Source organism: Melanotaenia boesemani, chromosome 9, assembly GCF_017639745.1.
Source record: "Melanotaenia boesemani isolate fMelBoe1 chromosome 9, fMelBoe1.pri, whole genome shotgun sequence".
Classification (NCBI taxonomy): domain Eukaryota; kingdom Metazoa; phylum Chordata; class Actinopteri; order Atheriniformes; family Melanotaeniidae; genus Melanotaenia; species Melanotaenia boesemani.
Genome location: NC_055690.1, coordinates 35,684,096 through 35,704,711, shown reverse-complemented (window position 1 = coordinate 35,704,711; position 20,616 = coordinate 35,684,096). Strand labels below are relative to the sequence as shown.

Genomic DNA, 20,616 nt, shown 5'->3' with positions numbered 1-20,616 from the left:
TGGGGATTTTAACATTCACATAGATAACATGACGGATGGTAATGTCAAGGAATTTTGTTCCATATTGGACATGTTTGGTTTGTGGCAACATGTTAAACAACCGACCCACATTCGAGGTCACATTCTGGACCTGGTTATTTCAAAGTGTGTTGATATTTCTTCTGCTGCGGTCACTGACTTGGCCTTGTCTGACCATTTTTGTATTTTGTTTGATTTACTGATCACTCAGAATGTTCAACCAACCTGCTTCTCCGTTAGGAAGAGGTACATTAATGAAAGAACAAGTGCTAAGTTTGTGGAGGCCATAGCTATGTTACCAACAACCAGAGCAGAGTCAGTTGATGGACTCCTGGATCATTTCAATCTGAAAGTCTTGAATGTAATGGATGCTGTTGCACCGATAAGAATCAAGAGCAACTTGAGCAAACAGAAAACACCATGGAGAAACACCACTGTGGTTACCAGCCTAAAAAGAGAAAGCAGAAAAACTGAGCGGAAATGGCGGAAAAATAAACTTCAAATTTACTATGAGCTGTACAAACAAAGCCTGCGTAACTATAACAATGAGTTGTGCAAGGCCAGAGAGCTGCATTTATCTGGAATGATTAACAGGAATGTCAACAATTCTCGCACTCTGTTTGCTATGATTGAAAAACTTACTAATCCTCCTAAACAGATAAGCCCAGAGCTCCTTTCCACTGAGAAATGCAACCAATTTGCAAACTTTTTTAGCCAAAAAATTAAAACAATTAGGCAAAATATTAATTCCACACAGTCAAACAAGAAAACTAGTCTGTGTCTAAAACCCGGAAATAATTCTGATGTCATGTCACAATTTAAAATGGTGAATTTAAAAGTCCTACAAGAAACAGTTTGGCATTTGAAATCAACAACATGCACTCTGGACATGATACCATCCGACTTTTTAAAAACAGTTTTTACCTCAGTAGAAAGTGATCTCCTACTGATAGTTAACAGCTCGCTGGCATCAGGCATTTTTCCCAAGTCACTAAAGATAGCTGCTATTAAGCCACTCCTAAAGAAAAGGACTCTAGACGCCTCTATAATGAACAACTATAGACCTGTCTCTAACCTCTCTTTTATTTCCAAGATTATTGAAAAAGTTGTATTTCACCAGCTTCATGACTTTTTAAATGAAAGTGGAAATCTTGATAAATTTCAGTCCGGCTTCCGACCTCATCACAGCACTGAAACAGCTCTGGTCAAAGTGTTAAATGACATTAGGTTGAATACCGATTCTGGTCAAGTATCAGTCCTGGTTCTGTTGGATCTCAGTGCTGCGTTTGATACTGTAGATCACAGAATCCTGTTGCACAGGCTGGAAAACTGGGTTGGACTTTCTGGAGCGGTCCTTAACTGGTTCAGGTCCTATTTAGAAGGCCGGAGTTATTTTGTTACAATCGGCAGCTATGAATCCGAGCGAGTGGCCATGACTTGTGGAGTCCCCCAGGGGTCAGTCCTTGGACCTCTTCTGTTCAACTTGTATATGCTCCCTTTGGGTAAAATATTACAAAACTATAGCATTAGTTATCAAAGTTATGCAGATGATACACAACTTTATGTGTCTCTGTCACCAGATGACTGCAGTCCAATAGACTTAATGTGTCAGTGTCTGGAGCAAATAAACACCTGGATGAGGGAGAATTTCCTACAATTAAATGAAGACAAAACTGAGATTATTCTGTTTGGTAGCAAAGAGAAGAGGGTCAGCATTGGCAAACACCTGGAGACTCGGGCTCTTAAAATTACCAACCAAGTTCGTAACCTGGGAGTGTTGATAGACTCAGATCTGACTTTCAGCAGCCATATCAAAGCTGTCACTAAGACAGCTTTTTACCAGCTCAGAAACATCAACAGAATTAAAAGTTTAGTCTCCCAGAAAGACCAAGAGAAACTCATCCATGCATTCATCTCCAGTAGACTGGATTACTGTAATGGTCTTTTAACAGGACTTCCTAAAAAGAGCATTAAACATCTGCAGCTCATCCAGAACGCTGCTGCTAGAGTTTTAACCAGGACTAAGAGATCTGAACACATCACACCAGTTTTAAAATCTTTACACTGGCTTCCAGTCAGTCACAGAATAGATTTTAAAACCCTTCTGATCATTTACAAATCCCAGAATGGTTTAGGCCCAGAATACATCTGTGATATGTTCAGAGAATATAAACCTAGCAGAGCTCTTAGATCCAAAGACTCTGGTCAACTAGTCCAGACCAGAGTCCAGACTAAACATGGAGAAGCAGCATTTAGCTGTTATGCTGCAAACAAATGGAACAAACTGCCAGTGGAGATTAAACTTTCCCCAAATGTAGACATTTTTAAATCCAGGTTAAAAACTTTTCTTTTCTCATGCGCCTATGCATGAAATCTGCACGGTAACTTTTTTTTAACTTATCTTGCTTTTAATCATTTTAATGTAATTTATTATTTTATTGTGATTATGTGTTGATTATGTGTTGATGCCTTTTACTATTCTAAATATCTGTAATGTCTTTGTTTTATGTAAAGCACTTTGAATTGTCCTGTACATGAAATGTGCTATACAAATAAACTGCCTTGCCTTGCCTTGCCTATAAAGGGATGGACGTGCTTTATAAAGGGATGGACGTGCTTCATAGAGGGATGGACGTGCTTTATGAAGGGATGGACGTGCTTCATAGAGGGATGGACGATGGACGTGCTTCATAGAGGGATGGACGTGCTTCATAGAGGGATGGACGTGCTTTATGAAGGGATGGACGTGCTTCATAGAGGGATGGACGTGCTTTATGAAGGGATGGACGTGCTTCATAGAGGGATGGACTATGGACGTGCTTCATAGAGGGATGGACGTGCTTCATAGAGGGATGGACGTGCTTTATAAAGGGATGGACGTGCTTTATAAAGGGATGGACGTGCTTCATAGAGGGATGGACGTGCTTTATAAAGGGATGGACGTGCTTTATAAAGGGATGGACGTGCTTCATAGAGGGATGGACGTGCTTTATGAAGGGATGGACGTGCTTCATAGAGGGATGGACGATGGACGTGCTTCATAGAGGGATGGACGTGCTTCATAGAGGGATGGACGTGCTTTATGAAGGGATGGACGTGCTTCATAGAGGGATGGACGTGCTTTATGAAGGGATGGACGTGCTTCATAGAGGGATGGACGTGCTTTATAGAGGGATGGACGATGGACGTGCTTCATAAAGGGATGGACGTGCTTCATAGAGGGATGGACGTGCTTTATAAAGGGATGGACGTGCTTAATAGAGGGATGGACGTGCTTCATAAAGGGATGGACGTGCTTCATAGAGGGATGGACGTGCTTCATAGAGGGATGGATGTGCTTCATAGAGGGATGGACGTGCTTCATAAAGGGATGGACGTGCTTTATAAAGGGATGGACCTGCTTCATAAAGGGATGGACGTGCTTCATAGAGGGATGGACGTGCTTCATAGAGGGATGGACGTGCTTCATAAAGGGATGGACGTGCTTTATAAAGGGATGGACCTGCTTCATAAAGGGATGGACGTGCTTCATAGAGGGATGGACGTGCTTCATAGAGGGATGGACGTGCTTTATAGAGGGATGGACGTGCTTCATAGAGGGATGGACGTGCTTCATAGAGGGATGGACGTGCTTCATAAAGGGATGGACGTGCTTTATAAAGGGATGGGCGTGCTTCATAAAGGGATGGACGTGCTTCATAGAGGGATGGACGTGCTTCATAGAGGGATGGATGTGCTTCATAGAGGGATGGACGTGCTTTATAGAGGGATGGACGTGCTTCATAAAGGGATGGACGTGCTTCATAAAGGGATGGACGTGCTTTATAAAGGGATGGACGTGCTTCATAAAGGGATGGACGTGCTTCATAAAGGGATGGACGTGCTTTATAAAGGGATGGACGTGCTTTATAAAGGGATGGACGTGCTTTATAAAGGGATGGACTTGCTTTATAAAGGGATGGACGTGCTTTATAAAGGGATGGACGTGCTTTATAAAGGGATGGACGTGCTTCATAGAGGGATGGACGTGCCCAACAACGTCACCTTCTGTATTGTGAATCTCTGACTTGATTCCATCAGCTAGTGTAATTAGAAGTGATTGATTATAAAATGATGTTGATGAATTTCTCAGGTGTTTCTCAGCTTTTGAGTTATTTGTTCCATGAAAAGCCCAAAAAGCCCTGAACCCTTTTGCAGAGATAAAGTTCTCCTTTTCATTTAGCACTAGAAAACCCAGAGATTTCTTACCCCTCTACCATGCCCAGAGTACAGCCAAAAGGCTGCCCGGTTTGAAATTAACAATTCAATGGCCAACAATTAGCACCTTTACATTTGTAAACACAGCCATTACCTGCCGTTAGCTGTTCAAGCAATACTCCTTGGGGGGAGGAGTGTGCTTGAAAAGAGCCTTGTAGTCTGCTTTCAACTGTGCTGTATAGTTTCACTCACCACAAACGGTATATGTGCTTTTGACCATTTCTCACATTTTCATGTACCCTTTATTGAGCATTGGTCATGTGAGTTTTCATCGTCATCACACTATTGTACGCCCAGCTTGCTTTCAAGTGAGAGATTATCACGTTTCTGTTTCCACAAATGCCAAAAGGAAAGCATAATCAAGTATTTCAAATGAGAGATAATTACATTCCTTTTGACCTGGGAACAGAAAAGCAAAATCAAAACTGGTTTCACCACATTGTGGGATTGTTGTGGGTGCTTCACAAATTGGTGAAATGGTGGGCGTCGGTGTGAACGACTAAACTAGGGAACTGAGGTGGATAAATAGCTCACTCACAGCTTCAAGATTTTCATGGTGAACAACGGTAAGCCAAGAAGTGAAGATGCCAAAAGTCTACAGCGCTCAGCAGGCTTTGGACATGTCAACCCTTGCGACTCAGATGGAGATGATATCGTCCTTCAGATGAGCTCAGATTCTGAAGTTTCTTCTGATGAGGAGACTTCACTGCCCCCAGTAAAGAGAGGTCGAGTGGAGACCCACACTGGGCCAGTGGAGAAGGCAAAGGACGGCACAGTATGGTGTGAAGAACAGGTGGGGAGGCCTTTCAATCAAAGCCCAGTAGAACCATATGCTACAGACGGAGAGCCGACAGCTTTGGTCAGAAGAACGGTGTCCAGTCGCCTACAGAGCTTCCTCTGCTTCATCACTCTTGACATGCTTCGAACTGTTCAGGAGTGGACTGTTCAGGAGTGGACTGTTCAGCATGGATGTCGGACAGAGGAGAGCAGTTGGTTCATGGCCGTCCCTGAACTAATGGCGTTTATTGCCATTCTTCTCTTGCGAGGGGTAATTAGACTTCCATCACTGCGTGACACATGGTCTTCAAAACTGGGCCACCCACTGATCACCAGGATCATGGCTCGAAACCGCTTCCAAGACATCATGCAACACCTACGCTTTGATGACATGGACACACGTAGTGAACGAGCTGAGACTGACAGGTTTGCTGCAATTGCTGATATTTGGAGGTCTTTCGTTTCCAACTGTATCTCATCCTACAACCCAGGCAGGCACATCACCATTGATGAACAACTTTTTCCGTCAAAGACTCGCTGCTGTTTCTTGCAATACATTGCAACAAAACCGGACAAGTTTGGTATCAAGTTCTGGGTGGCATGTGACCCGAAATCTAAGTATGTGTGCAATGTCATCCCATATCTTGGAAAAGACCCCAGTCGTCCTTCTGGAGAGAGACTTTCTGAAAATGTGGTGATGAAGCTGATGGAACCGTTTATGGACAAAGGAAGAACTGTGACCACAGACAACTTCTTCACATCACTATCACTGGCGCAACGACTGCTCAACCGGAAGACCACTCTCCTTGGCACAGTCAATAAGATTCGACGGGAGCTTCCAGGTTCAGCAAAACAAGCTATGAACCGCCAAGAATTCAGTACTCAGGTGTTTTCAACCTCTGGTGTCACACTGACTGTCTATGCGCCTAAACGGAGAAAGACCGTCTGCATCCTCAGCAGCATGCACAGCGTGGTTGAGACTGAAGACACACGAAAGAAGAAGCCAAACGCTGTGTTCTACAACATGATAGACATGGCAGCATTGAATGCCTATGTGCTTTATCAGGCGTGCACTGGGGTGCAGGAGAGGCGGGTGGACTTCCTGGTGGAGCTTGCCAGTGAGCTTGCTCAGTCACATTTGGGAGCCAAGAAAGTCAACAAGGAGAACCTTCTTCGCCAACAACCTCCCACACCCGACCAAGGGAAAAGAGCAATGTGCCAGGTGAACTGTCGTTGCAAGAGAAATCACGCTACTGTGCGCTGTGTAGATTGCTACAGGTACACGTGTGGCAAATGCAGAAAGGAGGTGGCATGGCAGTGCCAAGTCTGCTCAGACAATGCAGGTCAAAATCACTGAGAACATTCCACCATCATGGAACATGTGAAATTTTTGTAACTTCATTGCACTGAGTATTTTAAATGTCAATCACTTCACCCACACACTGCACTGATTTATTTGTACACTTTCTTGCATCTATAAGAAAAGATTCCTTGTTCAAATCTTGTACATCAGAAATAAAAGTCATCAAGGAATGAAAAAGACAGACTGTGTCGATCTCTTGCTAAAAAAAAGAGGGTAAAATAATTTTCTGATCATAATGTGAAAATATCATTTGTCGTTGCAGCTTGCTAGACAGGTTGTGCATACACTGGTCTTAGAAATATTGTGCTGAGCATCTCCACTGTGCAGGGGAAGCTGGTGGACTTCCTGGTGGAGCTTGCCAGTGAGCTTGCACATTCTTATTTGGGAGCCAAGAAGGTGAATAAGAGAGTGAGAGTGAGCAACCCCCCACAACTTGGCCAACGTGTGGGGGGTTGCTCACAGAACATCTCATTTACAGAACAATAGTGTCGTTCACACCTGAGTTAGGATATTAGCTAAAACTAATCCAGCCATTTGGCTGCCCTCTGGGCATGGAAGGTAGAAACGCCAAATGGCTCAGCTTTGGTTTTTCTAGGATCAAGGTGCAGGGGTCGTTTAAAGTCCTCACTGTTTGCTCACCTCTGCAGGGTTAATGGGAGGAGGCGTGAGCAGCTTGGTACAGATGTGTGTGGTTGTGGTGAGGTGGACAGAGTCCACTGCAGAGCTTTATGATCCGATCAGAGCTGCTTAAGACATTTCCAGCGAGTGGACGTGAAGTGTTGTTTACATAATCTGCAGAGTTCTGACCACGTCCTAAACCACGGATTCTGTTTAATGCCCTCGGGGGGGCCCTACTTGCGTTTAATATGTGGTCTTTCTGGAGTCTGAAAGATTTTCGTTGACCATCTTTTCTTTACTTCATCATGGTTTCAAGGAAAAGTCCTGAGGAGGAGACTATAGGAGGTGAAGGAGATCCTTAAGAAGCTGAGCTTGTTCAGAGTGAAAAAGGACATTCTCTGGATCTTGTATCATTCCTTCACTGCGAGTGTGCTGACTTTTTCTTTCATCTCCTAGTTTTTCACCATCAGCCTGCAGGATTGGTCACGCTTACACAACATCACCACTGCTTGATTTAAAGTTATTGGACACCGTGTTAGAGATCTGGATGCCTTCTGTAGCCGACAATCAATCCACGCAGCTCACGGGATTTGACAGGACCCATCACACACTCCAGACCACGGTGTCCTCATGTTGTCTGATGTTCTGTCCTTTTTATTGTGCTGCTACTCATGTCTTTTAAATTGCCCCTAAAGGATAAATACATTGAACTGATGTTTTGGGTCTTGACATAGAATAAAACTAAAATTTTACATATCAGGACATTAAAAAATCATCTGGATGTCTAAAGACCGACAACGTGACCTAAAAGTCAGAATCAGAGGAGAATCCAGCAGCTTGTAGAAGCTGCTCCAGCAGCTGGAAGGATGGATGATGTTATCAGGCTCTCGCGTGGTTTTGACGGAATTCTGCTTCCTTTCCAACGTTGCTTCGGCTCATTGAGGTTTGCAGCATCTGCAGGTCCCACCACAGCATCTCAGTCAGGATGAGGTCTGGACTCTGACTGGACCAGGTCAGTCTTGGTTCTGGTGTAGATCTGCTGCTGTGTTTGGGATCTTTGTTCTGCTGCATGAGATGGTTTCAGTTTCAGCTGTCGGACAGATGGACTCAGACCTGACTTGGAGGAGTTCATGGTCCACTCAGGGACTGCAAGGTTCAGAGCTTCCCAGAATGATTGTTTCTCTGGAGGGGTCGGTTGGTACCGGGGGTCTGGGCCTGCCTGGGTGTGCTGCCGTGGGCTGGGCTGGTGCAGGCTCTGGTGTCTGGTTGCCGTCCCGGGATCCAGGGTATGGTCCGGGGGCGGGAGGGGTGTAGGGGTTTGTAGGGGGCTAAGTGGGGTTCGGGGATCGTAGGAGGTGGGACTGGGGTGTGTTTAGGGAATGAGACTGGGAGGTTTGTGTGCACGTTTATGCTGTGTGTGTGTATGTGCCAGGATGAGTGGGTATGTGCAAGGATATAGGTGTGCATGTGGGGTGGGGAGGGATTGCATCCACCTGGATGGGCCTGGGGGTGGTGTGCCGTGGGTCTGGGCTCTCCCGCTGTCGTCCTCCCCCTCCTGTCCTCCTGTCCTCCCCCCCCAGGCATGTGGTGGGTGCCTTCTGGGGTTGGTGGCGGAAAACAAAACAAAAAAAAAAAAGATTGTTTCTCTGAGATTGTTGCTGATAAAAACAAGGTATTCAAACCAATTTAATCACCTTAATTATCTGTTTTCTGGTGATGGAACTGGTATTACTGGTGGAACTGGGAGTTTGTGTCTTGTTTGGGACATGTTTGTCCCCGGATCAGCTGTTTCAGATGTTCTGTCCTCTCCTCCTGCAGCCAGATGTTCCACTCCCTGTCGTAAAGGAGCTGTGTGTCGGTATGCCAACACCTGTGTGTGCAGACGAGGTTACCGTGGTAACAGATGCCAGTTCTCCATGGCTACCCCCTCACCCCCACCTGGCACCAACACCTCCACCAGAAGCAGCAGCTTGCCTGTCCCGTCTGGAGCTGGACCAGAAGCTTCAGATCTGGATCTGTCTCCTGCTCATGAGGACAGTTTGGGAGTTCAACTTTTACACATAAAGCAGGAGAACCGAGTCTCCTCGGGAAGTCTGAGCTTGATCCGGGCAGATCCAGAGCCAGTTCTTCTGGAGTCTAGTCCAGGAACTCAAGCAGAGGAAACCCTGGAGCTGAAGTCTAGTCCAGGGCTGAAGGAGGATGGAGGTCTGACAGGAGGGAAGAGGAGGCTGCTGAAGCAGATGCCAAGGTAACAAACTAGACTCCTTGTGACCTCTGACCTCTCCTCTTTCCCCAAGTTCCTGATCCTGATTCCTTCTCCTTTATTTACTTGTCTCCTCTCCATCTCTGCTCCATTCATTTGTCTGCTCTAACCTCCTCATCTCATCTCCTTAAATCCTTTTATTCTCTCCTTCCACTCATCTCCTACTCTTCTCTCTCTTTATGGATGGACGGACTTCATTAATCCTGAAAAGGGGAATACTGTTGTCCAAACAGCTCTCCTTAAAAAGAAAAAAAGATAAGTAGATAAAAACTTATTAAAATTAGTGCAAACAGAAAATAAACAGTGCAATCAGACAATAACTGGATGAATGAAATAAATAGCAGTGCAGCCAACAAGTCAGATAAAGACACACAGAGGGATTAAACGTTGCTGCTGGCTGATGGCAGCAGGGCCAAACCGAAGCCTCTCTGTCCAACACGCCTCACACCCACCACGGAAGAAGCGTTTTTCACCAGCGAGTCCAGCCTCCTTTGGTCCTTTTCTATGATGCAGCAGTAGCAGAGTGAGCTCGCCACCACAGACTGGTAGAAGACGTGGAGCAGGCAGGTACACCTGGACAGGTCGCCAGTCCATCACAGGTCCAACACTGAGAGAAAAACGCTCACGCTCACTGCTAAGGAGGATTTAGAGTGACCAGTTAACCTTACATGCATGATTTTGGACGGTGGGAGGAAGCCGGAGAACCCATGCAAACCCTGTCCTGCGAAAATCCAGGACCAACTCCTTCATCTTCACATTGTTCAGGAGCAGAGTTCCTGTCTGGACGCATCTTTCAGCCCATCTCTGATACGTGCTGCTATCGCTGCATCGTCCGAATATTTCTGCCGGTCTCAGAGTTGTCTGCTGTGGACCACGTGAACAGGAAGGCAGGCAGAACAGATCCAGCAGATAACGGAGGGATGTGCTGCCCTCCGTCCAGGTGGGACCTCTGGTAGGGACGGTCTGGTGGTGCTTTCCATCAGGGAATCAGCAGTGTGTTGCAGGTGGAGGACACGTCTGTAGTCATTCAGCTCGCCTGGACATCCAGGCTTAGGCTCCAGAACAAGGGAATTCATAGTTAAGCCTCCTCTTTTATCCTTGTTTCCTTTCCTTATACCCTTATCTCCTCATGTCTACCCCCTCACCTCCTCCCTTTCCCTCTCGTTATTTCCTTGTGTCTCCTTCTCTCTTCTTCTCTGATTTACTTTCTTTGTTTCAAATAATTTTCTTCTTATCTGTACCTTCCCTTGTATCTCCTTTTCTTGTCTCTCATGTCATTCCTTTGTCTCCTGTCCTCTCTCCTTTTTCTCCTTCGTGTCCTTTCCTCATATCCTCCTCTTCCTCTCTGCTTGAATTCATTTGACCCTCCTTGTGTCCTTGTCCATCCTTTCTAGTCTTTTATCTTCTCGTCTTTAAGTCCTCCCATCCTCACCAGGTCTCATCCCTCCTTGTTTCCTCATCTCCTTTCAGTCACCTTGTTTTTCATGTCCTGGACCTGGTTTCACTCGTCCTGACATCAGGTGTTGAACCTCTTTGTCCAACCAGCAGGTGGCGCTGTGATCCTACTGTAAACGCCTCCTACACCTGGCTGCCCTTTACTTTCTAGTTTACAGCTTCTATAAGCAGACAGAAACTCATCGGGTCCTGCAGCTCTGCTTGTGGTTCCTTGAAGCACCAGAGAAGAAAGACCTGATTGTTTCTGAAAGACCCAAATGAGTCGGCTGAGGAGGATTTTCATGTCAGTGTCTCAGAGTCGGATCTGCAGCTGCATTAAACTAGAATCTGATCCTGAGTCACTGGTCAGAGGTGGAGGTCAGGGGTCATAGCCGGGGTCAGGACAGGCTGTGGGAAGACCAAGTTCCGGAGAATTCTGGGAGTCTAATCAGATTCCTCTTTAGGCTCAGTATCCAGATGTTTGATTTACTTTTCCTTTCAGTATTCCAGGAAACAGAATTCCAACATAAATCTAAATCCTGTATCAGATGTAAAATGAATGTATGAATAGATGTAGCAGCATAAAGGTCGACCAGAAGAAGAAAGCAGAATTTATTACTAACAGAACTTTGTAGAAATAACACACAGATCAACAGTGACCAAACCTTTTCTCATCTCATCGTTCTCTCAAGTCTTGGCTTTCAGGAGAAAAAATATTGTTATTGAAACAAACACACAACAGAAACTATTTCCATGTTTCCACTTTTTCCTCATTTCCAGTTATTCCTGCTACTATTTACCTGCTATCCTCACTAAACCAACTCCAGCTCAGCTGCTTTGTGGCGCCACCGTGCATCAGAAACGTCTTCTTGGCTTTATTCCAGCCATAGAGGAGCATTATTTTTCTTCTTTTCGAACACATATAGAACTTTCTGCTCACTGGTTGATCTTTGGCTGCTCCTGATTGGACGTTACCGTCAATCTAAGCTCTCTGATTGGTGGAAAGTCTGACAGGAAGTGGCTTCATCATCATGTCCAGGTCTAAATAGAGGTCTCTTAGCAACATAGTAGTGATGGTGATGTTTTTATGGTGAAATGTGATAAATAATGATGTTATCATGGATCATTGTGGATTTACCAGATAGAGTCTCTGAATAAAACTACATTTAGTGGCTGGATTGTAAACCTCCTGGACGGATAGAAATGCTGGAAAACTTCTGTAGATCAGCTAAAGGATAAAATATCCATCAGAGTTTACCCCACAGAGCTACACACCACCGCTCCTGGTGGAGGAGGAGATAAACCACAAGGAGATCTAGTGGAGTTTTCGTGGTTAAGTGATAACTGTTGGCTGTGAAGGTCCGTGGTCTGATGTGTTTAGTCATTAGTTTCCAGTTATTCCAGTGGTTCCACATAATTGTTTTTCCAAATAAATCATTTTTTTAGCATTTAATAATTCATCTTCTAAACTAGAATAATGGCTGATATCTAAACTAGTTCCCTTCAGTCCTCATCAGGGTCTCCAGGAACAGTTCTCCAGCATCCTTGAAGGACTTTCCAAAGTTCTTCGGAAGTTTCTGCCTTTTGTTCTGGTCTCTGTCCAGATGATCCCACACTGCTTCAGTAATGTTGAGGTCCGGGTTCTGAGGAGGATCCGTCCCTCCATCAGACCCGCTGAGGTCCGGGTCCGGGTTCTGAGGAGGATCCGTCCCTCCATCAGACCCGCTGAGGCCCGGGTTCTGGGGAGGATCCGTCCCTCCATCAGACCCGCTGAGGCCCGGGTTCTGAGGAGGATCCGTCCCTCCATCAGACCCGCTGAGGTCCGGGTTCTGGGGAGGATCCGTCCCTCCATCAGACCCGCTGAGGTCCGGGTTCTGAGGAGGATCCGTCCCTCCATCAGACCCGCTGAGGACCAGGTTCTGAGGAGGATCCGTCCCTCCATCAGACCCGCTGAGGACCGGGTTCTGAGGAGGATCCGTCCCTCCATCAGACCCGCTAAGGTCCGGGTTCTGGGGAGGATCCGTCCCTCCATCAGACCTGTTTTCACTGATCTTCAGTCTAGTTCTTGTGTTATCGGGCGGTGTGGCTCAGTGGATAGAGTGGCCGTCTTGTAGCCTGAAGGTTCGATCCTTGGCTCGTTGCGTGCCCCTGAGCAAGACACAGAACTCCAAATTGCTCCTGATGGGTCGTGGTTAGCGGCTTGCATGGCAGCTTCCACCATCAGTGTGTGAATGTGTGTGTGAATGTGTGTGTGATGTATGATGTAAAGCTCTTTGGGTATCATTCCAGGTACAGTAAAGCGCTGTATAAATACAGACCATTTACCATTCATGTGACAAACTCAGCCTTTTCAGGTTTCCTGACAGCCCCGTTTCCATGGAAACCATCTCTGATGAGGCTTCAGCCAGCAGAAGATGGATCAGCTGAAGGTCCAGGTGCATCTCTCAGGTCCTGGTTCAGGTCTTTTGGAATCACCTTGTTGCTGTTTTCTGTCTGATCTTTGCTGGTTTCACACATAAAACTACAGAAACGGGAACAAATGATGCGTCTCAGAGACAAAGAGCCTACAGATCCAGTTTTAACCGGTGTTTTACTAAATTGTACCTTAAGTATCGACACAACTCTGGTTCATCCCTTGCGTTACGAGCCTTTTTTCTGCCTGAGTCACACCTTAGCTCCTCTGGACCTGGTCTGGTACCAGGACTGGAATGAGAATGAGGGAAAAAAACTGAAAATGAAAAACTTTGAAAGACCCTCAGAATGCTGGAGAACTATTGATCCAGACCACAACCAACAGACCTCCAGAGGGTTCAAGCTGGACAGTGTTTGGCTTGTCCTTTTTTCTGGACTGAATTAAATCCGATGCGATATGTTGATGCTGGAACATGTTCAGATCTCTCTCTTCTGGATCAGTTTTATCAACACTGTCCACTGAGCACGCTCATTACCGGCGACCAGCAGCTGCAACGTCTGACTTCAGACACACAACAGAGATGAAAAGTAAACTGGAATCAGACTTCAGGGCGTCTCTGGAAGCAATGGTCAGCTCTGGACTCAGCCCCACTGTTTTTCATCATACTGTTTAAGGCCTTTCTGAATCTTTCTTTCAGACGACAGGATGTGCATACCGGGTCAAAACATGAAGCACATAAACCCCAAACATAGACACATGAGAAGCAGATGAGCGGAGGGACAGGAGGACATCTGGTGAAATGTAGCTAAAACACATTTTCTGATGCCCATCTTTATTGTATTATAAGAGGTTTTTATTTTTGACTTGTCTTCCTCCAGATCTGCTTTGAGATCAGCTGTGAATGTGCAGCATTTATACTCTGGATACTGGATAGTTCTAGAAGAGTTGGGTCACTGTATAAGCCTAAAATTATGATAAAAATCATTAACAGGTCAGTCAAGTCCACCAAAGAGTGGAAGACTCCATCTAAAGTGGATATTATCAAAAGATTCAGAATCAGGAGGAATCTCTGTGTGTTTGGGACCAGGTTGACGGTCTAAACTGAATGCTGGTGATGTTTGGGCTCCATCAATGCTGAAAAGTACATGGAGGTTTTAGAGCAACATCTGCTCCCATCCAGACAACGTCTCTTTCAGGGAAGACCTTGCAGATTTCAGCAAGACGATGCTGAACCACATCCTGCATCCATCACAGCAGCATGGCTTCACAGGAGAAGAGTCCGGCTGCTGAACTGGCCTGCCTGCAGTCCAGACCTTTCACCAGTACACAAGATCTGGAGCATCATGGAAGCAGAAATCCAGCAACCAAGGTCCAGGACTGTAGAGCAGCTAGAATCCTGTATCAGACCAGAATGGGACAACATTCCTCTCCTAAAACTCCAGCAACTGGTCTCCTCACATGTTCATATGATGCATGTTGATGTTTTTTTCTGACAGTCTGAGGGAGGCTCAGTCGATGCTTCTGAGGAAGATTTTATCACCTGGAGGAAGAGGAGGCAACATGACCACCCTGCTGATGAAACACATTACAAAGGAGAAGAGGAAGCTTCACACCCCAACCTCTTCCTCTAACTCTTCATCCTCCTCCTCCTCATCAATTAAAACCAGCCTGAAGACTACCCACACTCGGAGGGGTGAGTACAACATCCACCTGGCTGCTCCCAAAGGTCAGCTCATGAGCACTTAGTGACAAAATGTCTTTATACTGCAACTTGTTGCTCAGTTACAATAGCGTCAGGAGAAAATGCCCTTCAGGACAGGAATGAGTATGTCACCAGGCTTTATGTTGGCGAAGTGGGGCTAGAATGGCTGTACGACTCCAAAGCATGTCTGTTGCCAAGGTGGGACAGCAGATTGCCGGGTTTGACTACGTTATCTGGACATCATTTTCAGTAACAAGATGTTTGGCCCACGTCCAACCTTTTAAAACCCAAGTATCTTCAGATAACTGATACTGCTTCAGACGTGTTAGCGTGCTAAAACTAGCCTGTGTTTACATGCTAAAACATCATTTAGCACAGTAGTTAATTAGTATTGCCTTTTCAGCCAAGTTAGCCTGCTAAAACTAGCCTGTGGTTACTTGCCTTCATTCTGGTGTCATGTTCAACTCCAGCATCTGCTACAGCTTCACTTTCTGAACTTTTCCTGTCCATTTTCACTGCTCAACATCTTCACTGACACAGCTGCTCTGCAGCATGTTTAGTGGTGCAGCAGTGAAAAAGGTCCCCCCTGAAACAGCTTCCTGCTGCAGAATTTTCCAGTTTTGTTTAGATTATTTAAACCAGTGTTTGTGGTATTAGACAAGTTAATTTCAAATACTAAAACTAGTTTCTATAATAAAAAAACTAGTATTTATAATATAACGGTGATTAAGGTGAAACAGTCTTAACAGGCGACATGGCTCAGCAAGGTAGAGCGGTCATCTTGTAACCCGAGGGTTGCCGGTTCGATCCTTGGCCAAGTTGAGTTCAGACACCGAACCCCTGATTGCTCCAGATGGGTCATGGTTGAGCGCCTTGCATGGCAGCTTCCGTCATCAGTGTGTGAATGGGATGTATGATGTAAAGAGCTATAAATACGGACCATTTACCATTTTTACTATTTAAAAAACAAAAAATTACCCACAAGCTGGATAAGTCCTGCTAAAAGCTGTCCCTTAAACCTTAAACAGGCATGAAATGTTTTTTTCCTCTCTCTCCTTCTTTTTGCCCTTTTTTAAACATCAGCTCTTCACAAGACCACAATATTCATTATGCTACTGCCACCAGCAGATTTGGTCTTAAGGTTTTGTTTCTGCAGATATAAGACTCAACTTTATCCTTTGACAATATGAGGGCAACCTACCTCTGTGGAAAAAATAATGTTTGACAAGTAGTCTACTCACAAATTGATAAACCAAGGGGTAAAGCTGTTATGTCATAAACCAGTGAAACTAGAGCAGCACTGCTGTGAAATAGTTGTAGAAAAACAAACAAAAACAAAAAGTTAAGGTCAATGAGATATTTTGTTTAGAAACAGCCAGTAGGAACTCCTGAGTTCCCTGCCAGAATTTTCCTGCAAGAGAAAGATGAATTGGATCTTTTTGGATTTCCAGAAAATAAGCAGTTCATCTTAATTTTTTCTTTACTCATTGAGTCAGATATATGTGTACAAACAAAAATCAGATTAAATAGCTGTGAAAATTTTGATTAAAGATTTGTAAAAAGACATTAAAATGACAGCCTGACTGAAGTCTATAACAAAATCACCTGAATCACAGAGTAAAGCTTTGGTTATTCACTGTTTGGGTAGTTAAAAACAAAAAAAAAAAAAAAATGAAGAATCACTGAAAATGTTTTCAACCAACACAGCTTGATAGTCATTCATGCTAATTAATTAATCTTTTCATCTTAGCATGCAAACACTAGCAATGGTTTAAAATATCCTTTCGTCATGCTAGTTAATAGCACAACCTTTTCAGCTGTGTTAGCATGCTAATACTTGTTAAATATCTTTGTAGCATGCTGGCTAATTAGTAACACCTTTGCAGCTGTGTTAGCATGCTAAATCGAGCCTATTTTTATTTGTTAAAACCACTTTTAGCATGCTAGTTAATTAGTATCACAGTTTCAGCTGTGTTAGCATGCTAAATCTAGCCTGTTAACTTGCCAAAACATTCTTGACTTGTTGACTAGCTAACATTTCATACAATGCTACCTTGTTATTTTACAGCACACTTCAGTTTTATCAGAAATTTTACAATAACTTTGCAGTTTAACAAGTAGATTTAGACATGCTTAAATATAGTTTTCTCATTGTTTCCATGAAATTATTCTTTTAAGTGGGCTTTGGTGTCTGTAACCAGGAACTTGTACTCAACTTTTCATGAATAATGTTTTAAACATGAACAACACTCCTCCATGACCTAACATAGTGTAAATACTGTGGTGCTGATTTATATTCAATGCCAGGCTCGTGTACAGGCACATTAACAGGATCAGCGTATCAACACACATACCAGAAAACATACATCATTATTTTGTAGAATAAGTGTTTGGCTGATATGTTGGTGCAGAGAGATAACAGGGCATGCAGTTCATGTCTTTAGCTGCACGAATCCCGCTGGAATGTGTTTTCCATCCATGACATGTTAATGGAGCCGAGCGGCTGGTTTTCACTGTGTGATTCAGATAAGTGGAGTGTTAATGCAGTCGCACGGTTCAGGGCTGATCGCTGTGATTAGTCCAGTAAACAGTTCCTGTCATTGTTCAGCTGTGGGAGAACTGACCTCAGACCAGTCTGCTTTGATGGAACAAGGGCTGAAGTTAAGGTGGAGGGTCAGGGATCACCGAAAACTCTTTCTAAGACATCTTCAGCCTGGTTTGACCTGCGATAGGATGGGCAAACAAATTTATGCCATGAATTGAATTATATCTTTAACCATGTATAACCAGCTGGACTTTAGTTGCTGAACAATGTTGTTGAGCACCGTTTAGTTATTTCTGCCAGCAGGTGGACTATAGTATGACCTGACTTTCTGGGTCAGAACTGAGTTCAGGAAAAGGTTGAGTTGCTGTGATGATAATGTGCTGACGGTGATTCTACTTTCCTTCAGTGTTTAAGTTTGTTTCTGCTTCGCTGGTTCAGGCTTTACATCAGCTCACATTTACCAGGACATGAGCTCATAGATAAACACCCGCAGGAACAACAAGCGTCTATTCAACCTGGTGCCATGGCTCTCTGAGCTGCTGGGGCCCCAATAAGGGTGGAAAACCAATTTAATCACATATTGATTCCTGTTGTAAGACCTGGAGTGTTTTTGCATTATATGGTCTTAACACTGGAAAAGTCCATTTCCCAGTCTGTACACAGGAAGTGGAACAAGCGAATCTAGATATCCTGATACCTGCAGTGAGACCTGCGGGTCCTCATTGGGGACTAACAAACATGTTAACCATCCAGCCAAACAACAATGATTAAAACAAGCAGTCTGCTCGAAACGCCAACTTGGGCTCATATCACACCCAGACTTATCTCAGATCAAATGAAATACAAAAAGAACACGGTTTATTCATGGAAGTTTGATTCAAGTGACCAACACTTTCTTCTTATGGCAGCTTTATCCTGCAGGATTCATCAGACAAAGACCAGCAAAGGGTGAGCAGCCCTCAGACATGGTTGCTCTGATGGTGTGTTGCCAGGTCTGCAGTGATGCTGCATTTCAGCTTCAGTCTTCACAAAATTCAACCAGTGTTTTTTTTCTACTGAAGCAGAACTTAGTCTGTAAATTCTAACATCCAGAGAAAAGATGCTTCCCCACTGATGGCAGGACATTTAGTTAGCTGTTTGCTAATCTGAGGCTAATGCAGCATAGCATTCTAGCAGTACCGGTGGGGTTGCTTTTGCTCAGGGCGTCTCTGGGAGCAGAGAGCACCCAGGAACTAGAAAGAAATATTATTTAACACTAAATAAACTGCTACCAATCGTAGATGTATCTGTATATATTTATTTTACACATTAAAACAAAAGGTTACATTACCTGCATCATCCCTGTCATTTAGCAGCTTTTCTCCAGAGCGTCTTGCCTAAGGCCCCGACTGGACGGTGTTACTGTTCACCCCTGTGGGATTTGAACTTCGATCTCCCGCATGGCAGACGGATGCTCTACTGACTGAGATATCCAGCCGTATGTTCCAAAGCCTCTGGCGTCTCTTTTCTTCTGACACTGTGATGAAAGCATCTCCACCTGCTGCCACTATTCAGCCTTTCTGTCACCAGTAACGTCCACGCCGTGAACCACCAGTTAAACATTTTTACTTTTTTCAACATGGTCCATCAGGATCTCTGTCTCACACCCCAAAAAACATTCTGAATCTTCCCTCTATTCCCTCCCGGGCCATCATGGAAATGATGTGATGAATATGTATTACAGGCGTCCACCTGACCATTTATAGCCACCATGTGGGCGGGGCAAGGCGTTCCCTCACGTACACCCGCTTTAGAGTTGATTCCGATTTATAAACAGAAACAGGTGTAGGACGTGCGTGCGCATGCTTTTATAAATCTGAAAGCTGAAGTGCTCTGCATTTCCTTTTGCAGACAGAACCTGTAGTCTGCTTTGCTACGCACAGTTTGATAAATGAGGCCCCAGAACATCTTAGAAGGCTGGTTGTGTTCTGGCAGACTGGATCCATTCCCTCCATGGCTACTTTATGGCTAGGTTCACACTGCAGGGCATAATACTTAATTCCAATTTTTTTTAAATCTGATTTTTTTGACAGTCTGTTCACATTTCCAATTAAATGCGACTTGTATGTGATCGCCTGTATGAACCTTATGCGCACCGAAACTGTCCGGCATGCGTAGAAGACATGACGACGTGACAGTGAACGTGCGTGCGACGTGCTCGTGTTTGCAGTAACAGCAGAGCGTTACGTTGCAGTTTTAAAGCACCAGCACATTTTCAATGCCATCGTTTTAAGGAGGAGATTACAGAAGAGGAGAGCCAGATTTGTGGTCATGGCATTTTGTGGAGCAGCGGCAACAACGGCTGTACAGAGAAACGTGGGTACGGAGTCGCAGCCACGAGTGGTGAGAGAGTGGTGCGAGCACCTTTACAATAAGGAGTTTATAAACAATGTTGTGTTTGACGTGTAGGTCGGATTAATGCGACCTGGTAGTTCAGACTGAGGTAGCATAGCAAAAGATCCCATATGTATCGGATTTAGGACCACATATCCAAGTGGCCTGGGTCGCATTTGAAAAAATCGGATCTGTGTTGTTCAGACTGTTATGAGAAGATCATGTCGCATGGGACAAAAAATCAGATTTAGGTCACTTCAGCCTGCAGTGTGAACCCAACCTAAGTTGCTTCCCTCAGGCTGCAGACTTGTGATGCCACGGCCAAGGACAAACGGATTTACAACTCTTTTCTCTGTGTGGCCATCAGGCTTTTAAATAAGGTTGGGTAACTTTTTAAAATTCATTGACTCATTTTATTAGTCTTGACTGTTTATTGTTGTCATCTGATTGTCATTTAACGCTGGCTGCAAAACCAGCTGCCCCACTGAGGAAAATAAAGCCATCCTTGAACCCTGTACTTTAATCATCCCTGTGACTACTTTACTTATTCATAGGACTACTTTACTCATTCATAGGAGTACTCTATGCATTCATAGGAGTACTTTACTTATTCATAGGAGTACTTTACTTATTCATAGGACTACTTTACTCATTCATAGGAGTACTCCATGCATTCATAGGAGTACTTTACTTATTCATAGGAGTACTCTATGCATTCATAGGAGTACTTTACTTATTCATAGGACTACTTTACTCATTCATAGGAGTACTCTATGCATTCATAGGAGTACTTTACTTATTCATAGGAGTACTTTACTTATTCATAGGACTACTTTACTCATTCATAGGAGTA

General features: G+C 44.4%; 1 protein-coding gene across 1 annotated transcript in view; it reads left to right on the top strand.

Annotated features, from left to right (window-relative positions):
- LOC121646282 (latent-transforming growth factor beta-binding protein 1) overlaps positions 1-20,616 on the top strand; it is a 97,188-nt gene that overhangs the window by 8,292 nt on the left and 68,280 nt on the right. Inside the window, exons 3-4 of the mRNA XM_041995187.1 lie at positions 8,852-9,281; positions 14,640-14,836. Coding sequence (XP_041851121.1) covers positions 8,950-9,281; positions 14,640-14,836 — 529 coding nt within the window. The 5' untranslated portion in view covers positions 8,852-8,949. The remainder of the gene's footprint in view (positions 1-8,851; positions 9,282-14,639; positions 14,837-20,616) is intronic.